This window comes from Bufo bufo, chromosome 7 (assembly GCF_905171765.1).
Source record: "Bufo bufo chromosome 7, aBufBuf1.1, whole genome shotgun sequence".
NCBI classification, from domain to species: domain Eukaryota; kingdom Metazoa; phylum Chordata; class Amphibia; order Anura; family Bufonidae; genus Bufo; species Bufo bufo.
In genome coordinates this window covers 119,154,912-119,175,667 of record NC_053395.1, presented here as the reverse complement: position 1 = coordinate 119,175,667, position 20,756 = coordinate 119,154,912, and the positions used below count along the sequence as shown (strand labels likewise).

The following is a 20,756-nucleotide window of genomic DNA, read 5'->3' as shown; positions in this document are numbered from 1 at the left end:
GGAGAAGGTTGGGAAGGAAGTTTCTCTAGGTAGGATCAGAGGTCCGTTTACTGAGTTGCCGTTTTCTTAGAGTCTCCCCTTTGGGCGTGGTCCCTAAAAGAGAGCCAGAGTTCCGGTTGATTCATCATCTCTCTTACCCTAAGGGTTCGTCAGTTAATGATGGCATCACTCCTGAGGATGCGTCTGTGTCTTATGTATCCTTTGACCGGGCGGTTGCGTTGGTCAGGGATGCTGGAAGGGGGGCCCTGTTGGCCAAGTCAGATATCGAATCGGCTTTTCGGCTTCTTCCTGTTCACCCTGATTGTTTCCATTTGTTGGGTTGCTGTGTTGATGGCCTTTTTTATTATGATACGTACCTCCCTATGGGTTGTTCTATTTCTTGCCATTATTTTGAAATGTTTGGGTCTTTCCTGGAGTGGGTCGTTCATTATGAGTCAGGTTCTACGTCAGTTTTGCATTATTTGGACGATTTTCTTTTTGTTTCCCCTGGTAGTGGTGGTGGTTGCCTATCCCTATTAACTATTTTTCTGGAAAGGATGGCGCAATTTGGGGTTCCCATTTCGGATGAGAAGACTGAAGGCCCGGTCACACGACTGTTGTTCTTGGGCATTGAAATTGACACGTTGGATATGGTTTTCAGGTTGCCGCAGGAAAAGTTACAAAAGCTCATGGGGTTGATTGATGGTTTTCTGTCGGTTAGGAAGGTTACCTTGCTGCAGCTTCAGTCCCTGTTAGGTCTGTTATGTTTTGCATGCCGAGTTATGCCCATGGGCCGGGTTTTTGCCCGCTGCTTGTCGTTGGCCACACGGGGAGTTAAATCTCTGCGAAACCGCATCCGGCTCTCCAAGTCCATGAAGGAAGACTTGGGGATCTGGAGGTCTTTTTTGTTGTCTTACAATGGCCACACGTGTTATAGGTCCAAGGAAATTTCTAACGCCGAGTTGGCTTTGTTTTCGGATGCGTCTGGGTCTTGTGGTTTCGGGACCATTCTGGGGAAGGATTGGTGCGCTGCTTAGTGGCGTGGCGGTCGTCTGGGTTGTGTAAGAACCTTACTCTGCTCGAGTTTTTCCCCATTATTGTGGCGGTGGAGCTGTGGGGGGACAGGTTATCCAACAAACATGTGTCTTTCTGGACGGACAATCTGGGAGTGGTGTATTGTGTCAACAGCTTATCCTCCTCTTCTCTTCCTGTCTTGTCTCTACTGCGTTACTTGGTGCTTCGATGTCTCAAATTAAATGTTTATTTTAGGGCCCATCATGTTCCGGGGGTTGAGAATAAGGTTGCTGATGCTCTTTCCCATTTTCGTTGGCAGGAATTTCGATCCTTTCTCCCGGAAGCGGAGCAGGAGGGCCAGGAATGCCCCCCGCACCTGTGGGATTTGGTGGACAGCAACTGATGTCGCTGGTCAGATCCTCGGTTTCCCCTGCTACTTGGCAGGCACACGGTAAGGCATGGGATCAATGGTGGGGGATGGTGGGTACGCGGGATGTTTGCGCTAGAGATGATCTGCGGTTGGAGGTGACTGTCGAATGGCTGTTGCACTTGCGATCCATGCGTGTTTCTGCAGCGGTTGCGCAGCGTCGACTGTCGGGCATTGCTTTTTGGATGTTACCAAGCAACTCGTTATCCGGCAGGCTTTGAGGGGTTGGAGGAAGGAGTATGTTTCCAGGGAGAGTCGACGGCCTGTCTCATTTAGCCTACTCGGCAGGCTTATTTCCCTGCTTCCCGAGGTTTGCTCATCTCCCTTTGAGGTTGCCCTGTTTTCAGGTAGTTTTAGTTTAGCCTTTTTTGCGGCCCTTAGGGTCAGCGAGCTGGTGGCCCCTTCCGGTCGTAAACCTGGGGGGCTTTCTAGCGATGATGTTGTCCTGGGGAATGATTCGCTCAGGATCCAGGTCCGGCGTTCAAAGACGGACCAATTTGGTAGGGGCGCCTGGATTCCCCTCCATCCGGGTCCTGGCGTGTCATGCCCAGTTCATCTGGTATCTCGGTATAGTTCTTTGCGTTCTCCTAGTTGCAATTTCTTTGCGCATGCGGATGGGTCCCCTCTTACCAAATTTCAGTTTGCCACGGTTTTCAAGGCTTGTTTAGCGTTAAGTGGTATTGATCCCAAGGAATTCGGGACACACTCTTTTTGTATTGGTGCTGCTACAGAGGCTGCCAGGGCGGGTTTACCTGAATCGGAGATTATGAGGATAGGTAGATGGAAATCGGCCTGTTTTGCGCGGTACATCAGACCGGACCTTTTGTTATAAAAAAAACAAAAAAAAAAACGTATTTATAAAAATATAGCGCTATGTTCTGCTCTAACAGTTTTTTCTTACAGGTTCGGGAAGGCCGGAGGTGTGGCTGATTGGCCATTCCTATGTTTTCTGGGCGGCGCAACAAGCCGAATGTAGACCTGGCGGGAGAACACTCGGTTTCCGGGAAGTGGAGGTGTCATGGAGAGGGATTCGTGGCCTCCGGTGGTCGCATCTCCTCTCGCAGGTGGTGGAGATTGGCTTTCAGGCGGATGGTCCAGTGATCCTGGTTGTTCACGCCGGGGGCAACGACATTGGTTCCATGCCCTTGCTGGAGCTGTTGACCCTGATGCGGTCAGATTTGGAGAGGTTCCCGTCCTTCTTTAGGGAAGTGGTTTTGGTGTGGTCGGAAATTGTTCCGCGGGTGGTTTGGCAAAGTGACAGGGACAGGGAGGCTATAGAGAGATGCAGGCGGACGGTGAATTTGCGTGTTTACCGTTTTATCAGATCTCGGGGGGGTGTGGTGGTTCGGCACCGCCAGTTGGAAGGGGACAACCGTTCTTTAATGAGACCTGACGGTGTCGATTTGACTGATATTGGACTAGACATCTTCCTTTCGGGCCTTCAGGATGGGGTGGAGCAGGCCATGTTCTTGTTGGGTGGTGGTCGGAGCCCTGTTGGAGGGCAGGTCTCCTCCGTGGCAGCAAGTTACTGTAACTGAAAAGTTGGTAATGATGGGTTTGGCGGAACTGCCCGTTGGGAGGCCAGTGGCTGGCAGAGCGCGCGGTTTTATACTGTTGCCGTTTTATGAATAATAAATATAGCTGTGGCCGACTACCACCCAGCAATAAAGAAGTTTAAAGAAAGAATGTGGTCATTGTCATTATTTGGGGGATGGTTGTAAGTAAGGGCCAGTGTGGGTAGGGGTGTCCCCTTCCCCCCCCCCCTCATCCCTTCGTTATTACCGACAGTCTGCATCCATTCATATTTTGAGAGTTTGTAAATGACTTTGTAATCCCAGATGTCCTTGACTGTCTGAGATATGAAATTTCCTCTTCTGCTAGTCTTATCATATCTCAGATGTTGTAGTCAGGGCTGCAAAATATTTTGCCACAGGTAGATCTGTCATTTTTCCTTTCATGGTGTAACAATATTTAATTATTTTTCTAAGCTTCTGCCCTATTTCGTCTGCAGTATATACTGTAGAGACCCCAGGAGGACATTTAGTACATAAAATAAAAAATACCACATTTAGTGTGGGCTAAGTGAAGGTTAGAGATGTCCCGAATAGTTCGCCAGCGAATAGCTCCCGGCGAACATAGCTTGTTCGTGTTCGCTGCTGCGGGCGAACATATGCAATGTTCGGTCTGCCCCCTATTCATCATCATTGAGTAAACTTTGACCCTGTACCTCACAGTCAGCAGACACATTCCAGCCAATCAGCAGCAGACCCTCCCTCCCAGACCCTCCCACCTCCTGGACAGCATCCATTTTTGATTCATTCGGAAGCTGCATTCTTAGTGAGAGGAGGGACAGTGTAGCTGCTGCTGATTTAATAGGGAAATCGATAGCTAGGCTAGTGTATTCAGTGTCCACTACAGTCCTGAAGGACTCATCTGATCTCTGCTGTAAGGACAGCACCCCAAAAAGCTTTTTTTTCCCTGTGTAATCTAATTGCAGTTGCCTGCCTGCCAGTGTGTGTGTCAGGCTCACAGTGTATACTGTGCCCACTTGCCCAGTGCCACCACTCATATCTGGTGTCACAATAACTTGCATTTAAAAAAAATAAATAAAAATTTTTGGACTGTGAAATAATAGCAGTCATTTTCCTTCACACGTGTGCATTTCAGGGCCTGCCAGGGCACAGTGTCACACCAGTGCAACTCATATCTGGTGTAACAGTAGTGCACATTTAAAAAAAAATTTTTTTGACTGTAATAGATTGAATAGCAGTTAATTGTCTGCAAGCGTGTGTGTCAGGCCTACAGCGTCTACTCTGCCAACTTCTGCCAGTGCACAGTGCCACTCATATCTGGTGTCACAGTAGCTTGCACGCATAGTACAACTTAACTAATCTAAAAAAAAAAGACAGGCAGAGGCAGGCCACCCCGCAGGGGCAGTCGTGGTCGTGGTGCTGTGATTCCCTTAGGCCCTAGAATAATGCCCAGTGTTCAGAGGCCACGTACCCTGAACTCGAAAAGTTCTGAGGACATAGTTGACTGGCTAACACAGGACACCCAATCTTCTACAGCTTCCGCTCGGAACCTTGACGCACCATCCTCCTCCAGCTTAGCTTCGGGCGCCTCTCAAGTTAGCACTCGCCCGCCTGCCGCCACCACCAACACTAACACCACAGCCGCTTCACTTCAGAGGAGTTATTTACACATCAGTTGGAAGAAATTAGTGATGCGCAACCATTATTGCCAGAGGATATAGATAACAGGGATATGTCTCAGTCAGGCAGCATTACACACATGGACGTACGGTGTGATGATGATGATGTTGTACCCGCTGCTGCTTCCTTTGCTGAGTTGTCAGATACAAGTGAAGCGGTTGATGATGACGATGTGTCCGTGGAGGTCACGTGGGTGCCCGCTCAAAGAGAAGAAGAACAGGGGGAAAGTTCAGATGGGGAGACAGAGAGGAGGAGGAGACGAGTTGGAAGCAGGGGGAGGTCGTCGCAAGGAGCTAGTGGCACAGTCAGACACCACGTCAATCAACGCATGCTGTTGCCACCACCAGAATGCAGTCATTGCAGAGCTCAGCAGTGTGGCATTTTTTTTGTGTGTCTGCCTCTGATAACAGCAATGCCATTTGCAACCTGTGCCAAAAGAAACTGAGTCATGGGAAGTCCAACACCCACCTAGGTACAACTGCTTTGCGAAGGCACATGATCGCACATCACAAATGCCTATGGGATCAACACATGAGTACAAGCAGCACACAAACTCAAATCTGCCATCCTCCTCCTGGTCCAGCATCTTCAGCCACGTCAACCACTGCTGTCCTCCTTGCCCCTTCTCAACCACCCGCCACTCCGTCTCTCGTCTTGAGCAGTTCCTGCTCATCTGCCCACAGTCAGGTGTCTGTCAAGGACATGTTTGAGTGTAAGAAGCCAATGTCACAGAGTCACCCCCTTGCCCGGCGTCTGACAGCTGGCTTGTCTGAACTCTTAGCCCGCCAGCTTTTACCATACAAGCTGGTGAGGGTCTGAGGTGTTCCAAAAATTTGTAGCTAATGGGACACCGCAGTGAAAGGTACCCGGCCGAAATTTCTTTGCACAAAAGGCAATCCCCAACCTGTACTCTATTGTGCAAAAGGAAGTAATGGCATGTCTGGCACACAGTGTTGGGGCAAGGGTCTATCTGACCACTGATACCTGGTCTGCAAAGCACGGTCAGGGCAGGTATATCACGTACACTGCGCATTGGGTAAACCTGCTGACAGCTGCCAAGCATGGAATGCGTGGCTCTGCAGAGGAGTTGGTGACACCGCCACGACTTGCAGGTAGGCCTGCTGCCACCTCATCTACTCCTCCTACTCCATCCTCTTCCATAACCTCCTCGGCTGAATCCTCTTCTGCTGCTGCGTCTTGCTCCACATCAACGGCACCCCCCAGCTCCCCAGGGGCTATTCCACATCCCGGATACGGCAGTGTCACGCCGTCTTGGGGTTGACTAGCCTGAAAGCAGAGAGTCACACCAGACCAGCACTCCTGTCCGCCCTGAACGCACAGGTGGATCAGTGGCTGACTCCGCACCAACTGGAGATCAGCAAAGTGGTGTGTGACAACAGAAGCAATTTGTTGGCGGCATTGAATTTGGCCAAGTTGACACATGTGCCGTGCATGGCACATGTGTGTAATCTGATTGTACAACGCTTTGTGCATAAGTACCCAGGCTTACAGGACGTCCTGAAGCAGGCCAGGAAGGTGTGTGGCCATTTCAGGCGTTCCTACACGGTCATGGTGTACTTTTCAGATATCCAGCGGCGAAACAACATGCCAGTGAGGCGCTTGATTTGCGACAGCCCAACACGATGGAATTCAACACTCCTAATGTTCGACCGCCTGCTCCAACAAGAAAAAGCCGTTAACGAGTATTTGTTTGACCGGGGTGCTAGGACAGCCTCTGCGGAGCTGGGAATTTTTTTGCCACGTTACTGGACACTCATGCGCAATGCCTGTAGGCTCATGCGTCCTTTTGAGGAGGTGACAAACCTAGTCAGTCGCACCGAAGGCACCATCAGCGAATTCATACCATTTGTTTTCTTCCTGGCGCGTGCCCTGCGAAGAGTGCTGGATCAGGCCATAGATGAGCGGGAAGAGGAAGAGTTGTGGTCACCATCACCACCAGAAACAGCCTTATCAGCATCGCTTGCTGGACCTGCGGCAACGCTGGAAGAGGATTGTGAGGAAGAGGGGTCAGAGGAGGAATGTGGTTTTGAGGAGGAGGAGGAAGACCAACCACAACAGGCATCCCAGGGTGCTCGTTGTCACCTATCTGGTACCCGTGGTGTTGTACGTGGCTGGGGGTGAAGAACATACCTTCAGTGAGATCAATGAGGACGAGGAACTGGACATGAGTAGCTCGGCATCCAACCTTGTGCAAATGGGGTCTTTCATGCTGTCGTGCCTGTTGAGGGACCCTCGAATAAAAAGGCTGAAGGAGAACGACCTGTACTGGGTGGCCACGCTACTAGACCCCCGGTATAACCAGAAAGTGCCTGAAATGTTACCGAATTACCGCAAGTCGGAAAGGATGCAGCAGTTCCAAAATAAAATTAAAAAGTATGCTTTACACAGCGTATAAGGGTGATGTCACAGCACAATGGCAATCTAACAGGGGAAGAGGTGAAAGTAATCCTCCTCCTCCCACGACCACGCCGGCAAGGACAGGACGCTTTACAGACGTGTTGTTGATGAAGGACATGCAGAGCTTTTTAAGTCCTACGCATCGCCACAGCCCTTCGGAGTCCACCTTCAGAGAACCACTCGACCGACAGGTAGCAGACTACCTCGCCTTAACTGCAGATATCGACACTGAGGAGCGATGAACCCCTTGACTACTGGGTGTGCAGGCTTGACCTGTGGCCTGAGCTATCCCAATTTGCGATAGAACTTCTGACCTGCCCCGCTTCAAGTGTTCTGTCAGAAAGGACCTTCAGTGCAGCAGGAGGTATTGTCACTGAGAAGAGAAGTCGCCTAGGTCAAAAAAGTCTAGATTACCTCACCTTTATTAAGATGAATGAGGGATGGATCCCGAAGGGACTGACAGTGGGCGATACATTCGACTAAAAAAGGCCTGGTGATGAGATGATCTGCCTTGGGCTAAAAATGGTCCATACGCTGCTGTATTTTATCTCTGAATGCCGGATGACTTGTGTGACTTATCCGCCACCAACTAGGGTTCAAGCCGCAATGTTTTAGGGCACTTTCTGCCTGGGAAACAAACATCAATTTTTCTGGCCGCTGCTACAGCAACAATACCTAATTTTTCAGGCATGTGTACATGCCTAATTTTTCTGGCCTCTGGTGCTGCACTGTGGCTTCAAAAACCAAACAAAAAAAAAGGCACATACATGTGTCAATTCCCCTTCGTGATCGTTACCTTGTCGTGGTGAAGGAGCTTGCGTATCACAATGAAGCGACCACCTCTATGAGTGTGTTGGCAATGGCAATGTTGGCACACCCCAGATGATAAGGTCGTTGCTTCATTGTGAACAGACCAAAAGCGATCGGCTGGATAATTTTGCATAGAAAAAACATTAATTTTCTTTGTGATCATCTAAGGTGATCATTAAAGCCTACTAGGCCAACAATGGGCCCACACTGCAGAATCATTGTTTTCTGGGTCACTTAACTGTCACTGAACTACCTCAGCACGACCATAGGCTTTGTAAAACCCCCATCGCCTGCAATCTCCCAAACGTGCGCACGAGCACAGTCATAACTACACCAAGATTGACGCATAGAGGTATAAAATTCATGTCATGAGTGTGTCAACTATTGACAACTCTTTGCGGTTGTCTAAAATCTATTCCATACACGTCCCCTGATAGGGGAAGTAACAGGGATTAAACTGATAAGAATAGAACTACTTAACACACCACTCCTATCTGGTGGCACATTAGATTGCACGCGCAGTGCCCCAAATTTAAAGTAGGAGGACCGACCAAGAATCTTTTTCCATCTCCCGGTTCCTAAAATCGATGCCATATACACGTTCCCTGATAGGGGACGTAACAGGGATTAAACTGATAGGAAAAGTACTACTTAACACACCTTATAATAACGCAGAGAGGCAACGCAGAGAGAGGAGTCTGAAGAAGAGGAGTCAGAGGAGGAAGGTGGCTTTGAGGAGGTGGAAGACCAACCACAGCAGGTGTCCCAGGGGGCTTGTTATCACCTTTCGGGGACCCTTTGTGTTGTACGTGGCTGGGTGGAGGAAGAGACCTTCAATGACATCAGTGAGGAAAAGGAACGGGACATGGCTAGCTTGGTATCCAACCTTGTGCAAATGGGGAGTTTGGGGTTGTGCAAATAGACTGTTTGCGGTTGTTTGCGGTGCGTTAAACGGGGAGTTTGGTCTGTTACTGTGAAGCGGGCGTAACCCTTACACTACCTGATCGATACAACATCATACTTGATATTTTAAAGCACGTTATTCCAAACAATTTAGGAATGTTAGGTGATTTATGCCCTTTATGGATTAAAACCAGACTCTGCATCAACTATGTAATTTTCCATGGGAGTTTTGCCATGGATCTCCCTCCGGCATGCCACAGTCCAGGTGTTCGTCCCCTTGAAACAACTTTTCCATCACTATTGTGGCCAGAAAGAGTCCCTGTGGGTTTTAAAATTCGCCTGCCTATTGAAGTCTATGGCGGTTCGCCCGTTCGCGAACGAAAATGTTTATGTTCGCGACATCACTAGTGAAGGTACTGTACCTTGAATTGTATCCTTATGTTGGATGGAAATCTTTATTTTGTCTGTGGTTTTATGTATGGACAGGTTTAAAGGGGTTGTCCCATCTCAGACATTGAGGACATATCGCTAGGATATGCCCCCAATGTCTGATAGGTGCAGGTTCCACTTCTGGGTCCTGCACCTATACTTAGAACAGAGCTGGCAAAGACCCGACGGGCACACCCTACATGTATTGCCACCACTCCTTCCATTTATATGGGGCTAACAGAAATAGCTAAGCCAGTGTTTGGCTATTTTCATCACTCTCATAGGAATTATTGGAGGGGAGGCCGTGCATGCTCTGCAGGGACTTTGCCAGCTCTGTTGAAAGTATAGGTGTGGGTCCCAGAGGTGGGACTCGCACCTATCAGACATTGGAGGCATATCCTAGCTATATGCCCCCAATTTTTGAGATGGGACAACCCCATTAACATTTTCTTGGATTGCAAGGGATGTTCCTATTGTTGTTGGAGAGGACAATGAACTTCTGACAATGAGCTCCTCTCTCTTCTTTCCTGAACCCAAATTTAAGCTGATATGTATATATTTACAACCAAATAACATTGCATCTAGGCTTGTAGACAGTTTCTGCAGTTAGTCTGTCAAGCTATGTGGCTTAATGGGAATGGAGTGTGACTACTCAAAAAGGGATGGGACCCAATATGCAACATTCTGTGACCAAATTATGCATAGATTCTGGCATAAAATTCTGTCTCAAAGTAGGCCAACCAATAGTTAGTATTGAACTGGACAAAAGTGTTTGGGCCTCCACCAAATATATCATCCAGCATGAGGCATTGTGCTAAATTTGGTGCATGTCTACAGTCGTGGCCAAAAGTTTTGAGAATTACATAAATATTGGAAATTGGAAAAGTTGCTGCTTAAGTTTTTATAATAGCAATTTGCATATACTCCAGAATGTTATGAAGAGTGATCAGATGAATTGCATAGTCCTTCTTTGCCATGAAAATTAACTTAATCCCAAAAAAAACTTTCCACTGCATTTCATTGCTGTCATTAAAGGACCTGCTGAGATCATTTCAGTAATCGTCTTGTTAACTCAGGTGAGAATGTTGACGAGCACAAGGCTGGAGATCATTATGTCAGGCTGATTGGGTTAAAATGGCAGACTTGACATGTTAAAAGGAGGGTGATGCTTGAAATCATTGTTCTTCCATTGTTAACCATGGTGACCTGCAAAGAAACGCGTGCTGCCATCATTGCGTTGCATAAAAATGGCTTCACAGGCAAGGATATTGTGGCTACTAAGATTGCACCTCAATCAACAATTTATAGGATCATCAAGAACTTCAAGGAAAGAGTTCAATTCTTGTTAAGAAGGCTTCAGGGCGTCCAAAAAAGTCCAGCAAGCGCCAGGATCGTCTCCTAAAGAGAATTCAGCTGCGGGATCGGAGTGCCACCAGTGCAGAGCTTGCTCAGGAATGGCAGCAGGTGTGAGCGCATCTGCACGCACAGTGAGGCGAAGACTTTTGGAAGATGGCCTGGTGTCAAGAAGGGCAGCAAAGAAGCCACTTCTCTCCAAAAAAAACATCAGGGACAGATTGATCTTCTGCAGAAAGTATGGTGAATGGACTGCTGAGGACTGGGGCAAAGTCATATTCTCCGATGAAGCCTCTTTCCGATTGTTTGGGGCATCTGGAAAAAGGCTTGTCCGGAGAAGAAAAGGTGAGCGCTACCATCAGTCCTGTGTCATGCCAACAATAAAGCATCCTGAGACCATTCATGTGTGGGGTTGCTTCTCATCCAAGGGAGTGGGCTCACTCACAATTTTGCCCAAAAACACAGCCATGAATAAATAATGGAACCAAAACACCCTCCAACAGCAACTTCTTCCAACAATCCAACAACAGTTTGGTGAAGAACAAAGCATTTTCCAGCACGATGGAGCACCGTGCCATAAGGCAAAAGTGATAACTAAGTGGCTTGGGGACAAAAACGTTGACATTTTGGGTCCATGGCCTGGAAACTCCCCAGATCTTAATCCCATTGAGAACTTGTGGTCAATCCTGAAGAGGCGGGTGGACAAACAAAAACCCACTAATTCTGACAAACTCCAAGAAGTGATTATGAAAGAAAGGGTTGCTATCAGTCAGGAATTGGCCCAGAAGTTGATTGAGAGCATGCCCAGTCGAATTGCAGAGGTCCTGAAAAAGAAGGGCCAACACTGCAAATACTGACTCTTTGCATAAATGTCATGTAATTGTCGATAAAAGCCTTTGAAACGTATGAAGTGCGTGTAATTATATTTCACTACATCACAGAAACAACTGAAACAAAGATCTAAAAGCAGTTTAGCAGCAAACTTTGTGAAAACTAATATTTGTGTCATTCTCAAAACTTTTGGCCACGACTGTAGATCACCTTTCAAACTTTCACCATCTATAGCAGGGGTGGGGAACCTCCGGCCCGAGGGCCGTATGCGGCCCACGGTATCATTTCATGTGGCCCCCGGCCCCCTGCCAGAACATAATGTGAAAATGCTTATGACCCCTTCCATTATGGAAGCGGTCATTAGCATACGGGAGGCACAGGAAGGTGAGAACAGCACTGCACTGGCTGTCCTCACCTTCCCTGGTCTTCTTTCAGCCCCACACTGTGTCCTGACACATCCAGCGTCAGGACGCAGTGCACGTAGACGTGCACTATGACCTGACGCTGTGCGGTGTGAGGTGACAATATAGTGCGGCAGGAAGAAGAACAGGGAGGGTAAGTGAATCTGCCAAGAGGCAGCGCCGTACGGAGCTGGAGAGGTAAGTTTATTTGTTTATCTTAAATACAGTATCTGATCTGATGTCTGATTGGGGCTGATCTGAGGCTAAAGGAGGGTGGGGAGGGTCTGATGGGGGTCTGATCTGAGGCTTGGGAGGGTCTGATCTGAGGCTGGGGGTGTCTGATCTGAGGCTGGGGTTTGATAGGGGTCTGATCTGAGACTAGGGGGGCTGATGGGGGCTGATCTGAGGCTGGGGAGGGTCTGATGGGGGCTGATCTGAGGCTAGGGAGGGTATTATGAAGGTCTGATCTGAGGCTGGGGGGTCTTATAGGGGCTGATCTGACCCTGGGGGGTCTGATGGGGGCTGATCTGAGGCTGGGCGTCTGATCCGGGTCTGGTCTGAGGCTGGGGGTCTGATGGGAGTCTGATCTGAAGCTAGGAAGGGTCTGATTGGGGTCTAATCTGAGGCTTAGAGGTCTGATGGGAGTCTGATCTGAGGCTGATGTAGGCCTGGGGGGTCTGATAGGAGGCTGATTTCAGGCTGATGGAGGTGGGGGCAGATATTTTGCTGAGAAAGGGACAAAGGCAGGGACAGTTGCGAAGAAAGAGGCAGGGAGAGTGAAAGCTGGGTGAACCCCTCTCTGGACCCCCTGGGTTTAGCTTCCTGCCATTAATGTCAAATAAGTAACATTCTGAACTTAAAAATTAGACTGCTATGTGTGGTCAATATGGCGCCTGTATTGTATGTAATATACTGTATATATATAGTGCAGGCGCTATTTTGTGCTGCAAAAATACAGCCCTCTAGATTATTTTAATTGAAGTGCAATTTCTGTAACTTATCCCTAAGTCAATTATATGTTTGAGCAAATACAGCAGTAAAAATTTTTTATTGAGAATTTTGTATGGCCCCCGAATGATGTTACAAATATCCAAATGGCCCTTGGCAGCAAAATGGTTCCCCACCGCTGATCTATAGGATTATAAAATCTGCCCCATTGTTTCCCATCAGTGTCTTAAGAATTAAACCAGATATATATATACACACATTATATACATAATATTTATTATTACACCATAGCATTACAACATTTTTTGATGTATAAAACTAAAGGACAGTAGTAAAGAGATTCCAACTGTAAGACCATACCTAAAATGGAATAAATGTATTAACCAAAGCATTAATAAGCAGTGATGGCCTGTTCGCATTGTTCGCCCGCAAACACATGCGGGCTGCCATCTTAACTCACAAGTCCGGCGAGGCACAGGTAAGCCCTTACCTGTGCCTGCGCCACGAGCCAGTCTGAAACAAATGCGGTCAGCGGGAGCAGGCAGTTCTGAGGAACAGCCCGATGAAGGCCATCACTGTTAATAAGTAGATAATAAAAATGTACCTTGTATCCGTCACCTTGGGACTTTCCACATAAAACATACATTCTTTCTTTTTAATATTTTCTGCAATCCAAGAGCATATGTTTTCCTGCATTAAAACAAAGAATAATTGAATTTCAAATAAAACTAAATTATAACAGGAAAAATGGGAAGACTGCAGATATGCTACAGCTTTAGTATAAAAGGGCAGAGATGCATATTGGATCTTTGTGGTCCCTTCACTACTGTACTTGACATAGCAACATCCATGTGCATGTGATTGTGTCCAGTAAAGCACCTCAGCATGCAAGTGATAGGCTGAACTGCAATAACATACCACAATGGCATAGACATGTATTGTGCTGTGCACTGCTTCCCCTTCTTTCTACAGCTATGTTCACAATGCCATTTGAAAGATGTTGTCAGCAGTTCTGTCATTTTTGCATTTTTGATAGCAAGAAAAAAGCAGTATACAGTGCAATTCTTCCTATCAAAAATGATGGAAATCCTTCATCTTCGGATCCATCATATGATAAATCTGGCAAGGTGTGATGGCTTCTGTTATAACTTTAAGCCGTGATCCCTTGTACAAATCGTGTTGTTGGGCTGCACTCTATGTCCGTTGGTGAGGTGCAAAGTGGAGTGGGTATAAACCCAAGTCCAATTGTTAACAAAATACCACTGCACACTCAAGATTAGATGCAAATAAAATATATTTTTATTTTCAGTATCCTCCAAATAAATTGGCAGCAAGATGCCTAGGATATATGTGACAAATGCGTCTGACGTTTCGGTCAATTCCAAGACCTTGGTCGCAGAGTCACTATTGGGAGAATAGAGAACAAAATATATTCTTAATGGTAGACAACTGATGATTTAATAATAAAATATACAGAGTTGTAGAAAGAATGTAGTACAAATGGAGAGGTACAGGTCAAAGCCTGTGTATTGGCTATCAGGTTTTTGTGAGGCCTGTGTGGGTGAAATCTACAGTGTAGAGATCTGCAAACTGTGAGCTGCAGAGTGCACTTATGGTATATAGAAGTGCAGGGAGAAAATGTGTAGGTGGCAGAGACTATGGCAGAGATAATTTGATAGGGATGAAATGGTATGGCTAGTTGTGGCAGACAGGAGAAATGGTGGAGGGCTAATATGATGCAGAGGTGCTGGTAGCCAAAAAGGAAATATGATGAGATAAAGGGATTAGATAGGGGTAAAGTAAAGGTGAGATAAAGGAGGAGGAGGCAGTAAGGTAAATTACATAATGTAAGATGGCTAACAGGAGGATATGAAAGTGGGAGCAGCCCCAGGACCTGTGTTCCAAACTTCCCATGGGAGGAGGTGAGAAAAAGTTGCAAAACCGGACTTCAAATATTAACCTCAAGATAAATTACCCCCAATGCCTCTGACAACCAGGAGAATATCTGCCTCAATAAGGAGGAAGATAAGATTGCAGGGCAGGCAAGACATATTCTGGTAGTGTTCTCTTTCTGGCACTCAAGTTTAAGATATCACAGATCAGGCTGATTAATTCCTGGGAGGGACTGGTGAAGACTGAGTGTCATGGTCATGGTACACATTGGCACCAATTACAAAGTTAAACATAAGTGTAATGTCCTTATAATTGATTTTAGGGACTTGGGGTATAAGTGTAGGGCAAGGAACATAAACATAGTTGGGGAGATTCATCAAACTGGTGTAAAGTAGAACTGGCTTAGCTCCTTTGAAAAATGAAAGGTAGAATCTGAGTGGTTGCTATGGGCAACTAAGCCAGTTCTACTTTACACCAGATAAATCTTCCCCAGTATTTTACATAGTTAATAAGACATAATTCTATCACGTTCAACCAGGGGATAGGTAGGGACATTAATCCCAGAAGGAAGTGAGACTCAGATTTCTACACATTTTTATAAGCAATAATGCCATTTACTTTTAAGTATTCATCTAAACCCTTTTTAAAACTGTCCACCGCTCCTGCTGTGATCACGTCCCAAAATAGAGGGTGTTACATTTTTTGCACTGTTACATTAATGGAATTTAATGAATAATTGGTTCACTATACAATATACAGAGCAGAGAGGTTATTAAGCTTTCAGGATTTTTGTTCGATAGAGAGCAGGTTCTGTTATACTTGATGGGGGATTTTAATATGGTGCTTGATAATATTTAATTAAATTAACTTGGTTGGAGAAACTGTCAGGAACTGGGTTGGATTAATATTTGGAGAGAGGGAAATAAAAATGACTAGATATGTCTATCTAGAATACATGGTTGGATATACAGTAGTGAACCCAAATAGGGAAATTGATAAGATATATAGGGAAAATACTGGATTGGTATAAAGTGGTATAGTCTGGGACACTGGAAATGCATTTAGGGGAGAACTAATTAAGAGAATCACCTGGGAGAAAAAGAAAATGGATAAAAACGAAGAATATAAATTCAAAGTTCAGGAAGTAGAAAAAAGGTATATACAAAGCTTCTGTGGGTTTCCCATGTATGCCTCTACTTTGGCTTTGGTAAAGAAAATCGCTTACTCTGTGAACTAGTCAGGCAAGAGAGACGCGGACAGTTGTTTCTGTGCGTCCAGGGCCTGATAGTTCAGACAAGTTTTTTTCAATCAGAGCTAAACACAAGACAATATCTACAGCAGAGAACCTAAATCTTTAGATTTTTGTATTTTTTTATGATTTTTCGCTGCCTTTGACAAACCTTGAACACGTGCAAGCGTCACAGAATAGGTCGTTGCATACAGTCGCTTTGAGAAAACCATTGCCATTGGAGCTGATCAGAAGAAGTCCGGCTGGACGGGCGAAGGCGTTCCGGGTACTAGAGGACCGCCACTAAGCAACGAACCAAGGACAAGGAAAGGACAGCACCAACGAAAATGGCTTCTGAACAAAACGTGAGTATGGACTTCTCCACACTGAAACACCTAGCAAAACACAGCATATTTAACCCCATCCTCCCCACCACTCACAAGTCAGCAGAAATGCTGTGGTCCGAATTGTTAACACAGGCTTATAGTTATGACAAACTGTGTTAACAAACAGACGGTATTGAATAAGGCGACCAAACGGCTTCAGATGCTAGCCAAACTTGTGCATACATTTGAAGATAGCATCTGCAAGCCAAAGCATGTTGCACTGGTGTCTCGGTCAACAGATAATTCCTCCGACCATTCATTGCCAGTAATTCAAACCAGTTTTTGGCATTGCGGGCACAGCTGGCAGATAATGTACAGTCTACCATTGACCGAGACATTCAGGTGTCACAGTTAGTAGAGCTGCAGAGGGAGAAGGAGGAAATTGAGGCTCAGTTGACTTAGTCGCCTGCTGAGATCAAGGCCTTCAAAGAACAGTCTGCCTCTACTGATGTGATGGCAGCCAAATTGAAGGATGAGGTTGCTGTAAGATCCCAGCTAATGACTGGCATGCAACAGGTCAACAATTTTTTTTCCAAAATGATGCCGGCCCTTTCTTTTTCCTTAAAGTCAGGGCCAGAATCTCCCAAAATTTGTCCAGAATAACAGATTATTTACTTTTCCCAAAGTCAGGGAACATTGTAAAAAGTGCATCCCTGAGGTTGGAACAGTTCAAAAAGAAAAGAGCATGACTGCAGTGTACTGTAGACAGACCTAAGCCATGCGGGGCAAACATCAGATGTTTTGCATCTGCTGGCTTAGGTCACATAGCACTACAAAGCAGGTAAGCACAAAACACAAAAGGACAGGAAGCCAAGTTAGGCGTTTCAGGTGTGGGAACAAAGGACATATTGCAAGGAATTGCCCTTGTGCAAGTAATTGCAATGTGTCCAGTATCAGTAGCCAGGTAACAAATCGTACAGTGGGGCCTAGTCAGCTTGTCCATAAAGGGGTTACCTCTCAGCAGCATACGCATCACCAGGTGCAGAGGGGTCTGAATGGCCAATCTAGGCTAGGACATAATATTTGAGACCCCTGTACTATTTGTTACACCGTTTGTTCCCCATGTATGTCTATGATATGTGTTTTTGTTATCTGTTTGTATGTTTTTTTTATGTTGATGGCGGTAGTCCTTGTTTACGAATGTGTTTTGCCCTGCTGATGTTTGTAGTTTGCATTCCCCACTGTGAATCCAGTCACTGTTTCTGATTTATTCTTGTGTCCGCTTTGAGTAAGAATGGACTGAAAAAGGTGTTGGTTTGCGGATGGGTGACATTGGTACACGGTATAGTGGGATTTTATGATGTGCAACCAAGGTCTCAGATTGATACGGGTGACTGTTTTGCTGAAGGTTTTCGGTAGGGCTGTGTTATACTGGGGACTGGGGCGGACAGACAAAATTTTTGTGATACCCTTGGTATGCATTGTCGGCGGTGAGGCTGTGGAGTGGGCCTGCTGTGTAACCTACACTCCCTGAAGTGTATGGTAGCCGTCATGGCGCCTAACAGGTAGAATTTAGCGTAGGAACCCGTCTAATAGAGATTGCCTTGACGTTTGGCAGACGGGCTCAGATTATTTTGTACAAAACGATTTGCCAAGTATCTCTCACTTATTAGTGTAGCACTTGTAATTTTTATGCAATTTTGTACTCTATATTGCAGTGAATTGTCGCATTGCATGTTTTTCATCTTTTTAAAATTGTTGTGATGTTGCACTGTGCACTTACATTCAAGTCCGATCAGGTAACACAGCTTTGATTGGGATTGGACGCAGAGGAATTGACAGCAGAGTGTGGCCTGTGTTTGTGTTGTGGAGTCAAGGCATGAATATGCCTTGGATTCTGCTGGTCTCCACAAGACAACATGACAGGGGGATATCAGCCTGAGTACACATGAGTAAGACAGGGATACAGTGCCATCAAGGACAAGTTGGTGCTTTATCCACAGCTCCCCTCAGATATCCTAACTAGTGATGGATGAAACATCGTCCGGGACGGTTCGCGATCAAATGTTCGCAAACTGCGAGTTTGCAGCATGCCCCATTCACTTTAATGGCAGGCGAACCTAGAAAAACTTCAGGTCATATTTGCAGCCACCAAATACACTGCGTGCAGAATTATTAGGCAAATGAGTATTTTGACCACATCATCCTCTTTATGCATGTTGTCTTACTCCAAGCTGTATAGGCTCGAAAGCCTACTACCAATTAAGCATATTAGGTGATGTGCATCTCTGTAATGAGAAGGGGTGTGGTCTAATGACATCAACACCCTATATCAGGTGTGCATAATTATTAGGCAACTTCCTTTCCTTTGGCAAAATGGGTCAAAAGAAGGACTTGACAGGCTCAGAAAAGTCAAAAATAGTGAGATATCTTGCAGAGGGATGCAGCACTCTTAAAATTGCAAAGCTTCTAAAGCGTGATCATCGAACAATCAAGCGTTTCATTCAAAATAGTCAACAGGGTCGCAAGAAGCGTGTGAAAAAACCAAGGCGCAAAATAACTGCCCATGAACTGAGAAAAGTCAAGCGTGCAGCTGCCAAGATGCCACTTGCCACCAGTTTGGCCATATTTCAGAGCTGCAACATCACTGGAGTGCCCAAAAGCACAAGGTGTGCAATACTCAGAGACATGGCCAAGGTAAGAAAGGCTGAAAGACGATCACCACTGAACAAGACACACAAGCTCTGGATTGCAGGATAAAACTTACCAGGAAAGGTTAAAGGACCTTAATATGTATAGCTTGGAAGAAAGAAGAGACAGAGGGGATATGATAGAAACTTTTAAATAAATAAAGGGAATCAACTCGGTAAAGGAGGAGAGCATATTTAAAAGAAGAAAAACTACCACAAGAGGACACAGTTTTAAATTAGAGGGGCAAAGGTTTAAAAGTAATATAAGGAAGTATTACTTTACTGAGAGAGTAGTGGATGCATGGAATAGCCTTCCTGCAGAAGTGGTAGCTGCAAATACAGTGAAGGGGTTTAAGCATGCATGGGATAGGCATAAGGCCATCCTTCATATAAGATAGGGCCGGGGGCTATCCATAGTATTCAGTATATTGGGCAGACTAGATGGGCCAAATGGTTCTTATCTGCCGACACATTCTATGTTTCTATGTTTCTATGTAAGCTGAAACGTCAAGACTGGGCCAAGAAATATCTCAAGACTGATTTTTCTAAGGTTTTATGGACTGATGAAATGAGAGTGAGTCTTGATGGGCCAGATGGATGGGCCCGTGGCTGGATTGGTAAAGGGCAGAGAGCTCCAGTCCGACTCAGACGCCAGCAAGGTGGAGGTGGAGTACTGGTTTGGGCTGGTATCATCAAAGATGAGCTTGTGGGGCCTTTTCGGGTTGAGGATGGAGTCAAGCTCAACTCCCAGTCCTACTGCCAGTTTCTGGAAGACACCTTCTTCAAGCAGTGGTACAGGAAGAAGTCTGCATCCTTCAAGAAAAACATGATTTTCATGCAGGACAATGCTCCATCACACGCGTCCAAGTACTCCACAGCGTGGCTGGCAAGAAAGGGTATAAAAGAAGAAAATCTAATGACATGGCCTCCTTGTTCACCTGATCTGAACCCCATTGAGAACCTGTGGTCCATCATCAAATGTGAGATTTACAAGGAGGGAAAACAGTACACCTCTCTGAACAGTGTCTGGGAGGCTGTGGTTGCTGCTGCACGCAATGTTGATGGTGAACAGATCAAAACACTGACAGAATCCATGGATGGCAGGCTTTTGAGTGTCCTTGCAAAGAAAGGTGGCTATATTGGTCACTGATTTGTTTTTGTTTTGTTTTTGAATGTCAGAAATGTATATTTGTGAATGTTGAGATGTTATATTGGTTTCAATGGTAAAAATAAATAATTGAAATGGGTATATATTTGTTTTTTGTTAAGTTGCCTAATAATTATGCACAGTAATAGTCACCTGCACACACAGATATCCCCCTAAAATAGCTAAAACTAAAAACTACTTCCAAAAATATTCAGCTTTGATATTAATGAGTTTTTTGGGTTCATTGAGAACATGGTTGTTGTTCAATAATAAAATTAATCCTCAAAAATACAACTTGCCTAATAATTCTGCACTCCCTGTACTTACTAGAAGTGCACAAATAGTCCCAGACAGTGACATACTAGAGGGGGATCAATGAGAAAAATTCACACAAAAAATATTTTAATCAGGGGCCATTTTTATGCGTCAAAGGGAAATTCTCAAAAATGTTCCCTGCTGGAGCCTAGAAAAATTGTATTTTAGGCCACGGGAGTACAGGCGCTAAGAAATTAGGCATTTACCTGACAAAAAAGAACAAGTGATTATGTGGCTTCAGGTACATTATGCGGTCAATGGATAACATTTTTATTGTAGCCCACTGGAGTACAGGCCCCAAACATTAGGCATTCACCATACAGAAAAGATCAAGTGATTATGTGGCTGGAGGTATATTAGACGGTCATTGGATAACAATTTTACTGCAGGGCAGTGGAGTACAGGCCCCAAATATTAGGCATTCACAGTACA

The 20,756-nt window shown here is 45.7% G+C and overlaps 1 protein-coding gene across 1 annotated transcript in view; it reads right to left on the bottom strand.

Annotated features, from left to right (window-relative positions):
* The window catches only part of TRPM2 (transient receptor potential cation channel subfamily M member 2), a 1,766,051-nt gene that overhangs the window by 1,732,182 nt on the left and 13,113 nt on the right, over window positions 1-20,756 (bottom strand). The window contains exon 2 of the mRNA XM_040441475.1: window positions 13,330-13,415. Coding sequence (XP_040297409.1) covers window positions 13,330-13,415 — 86 coding nt within the window. The remainder of the gene's footprint in view (window positions 1-13,329; window positions 13,416-20,756) is intronic.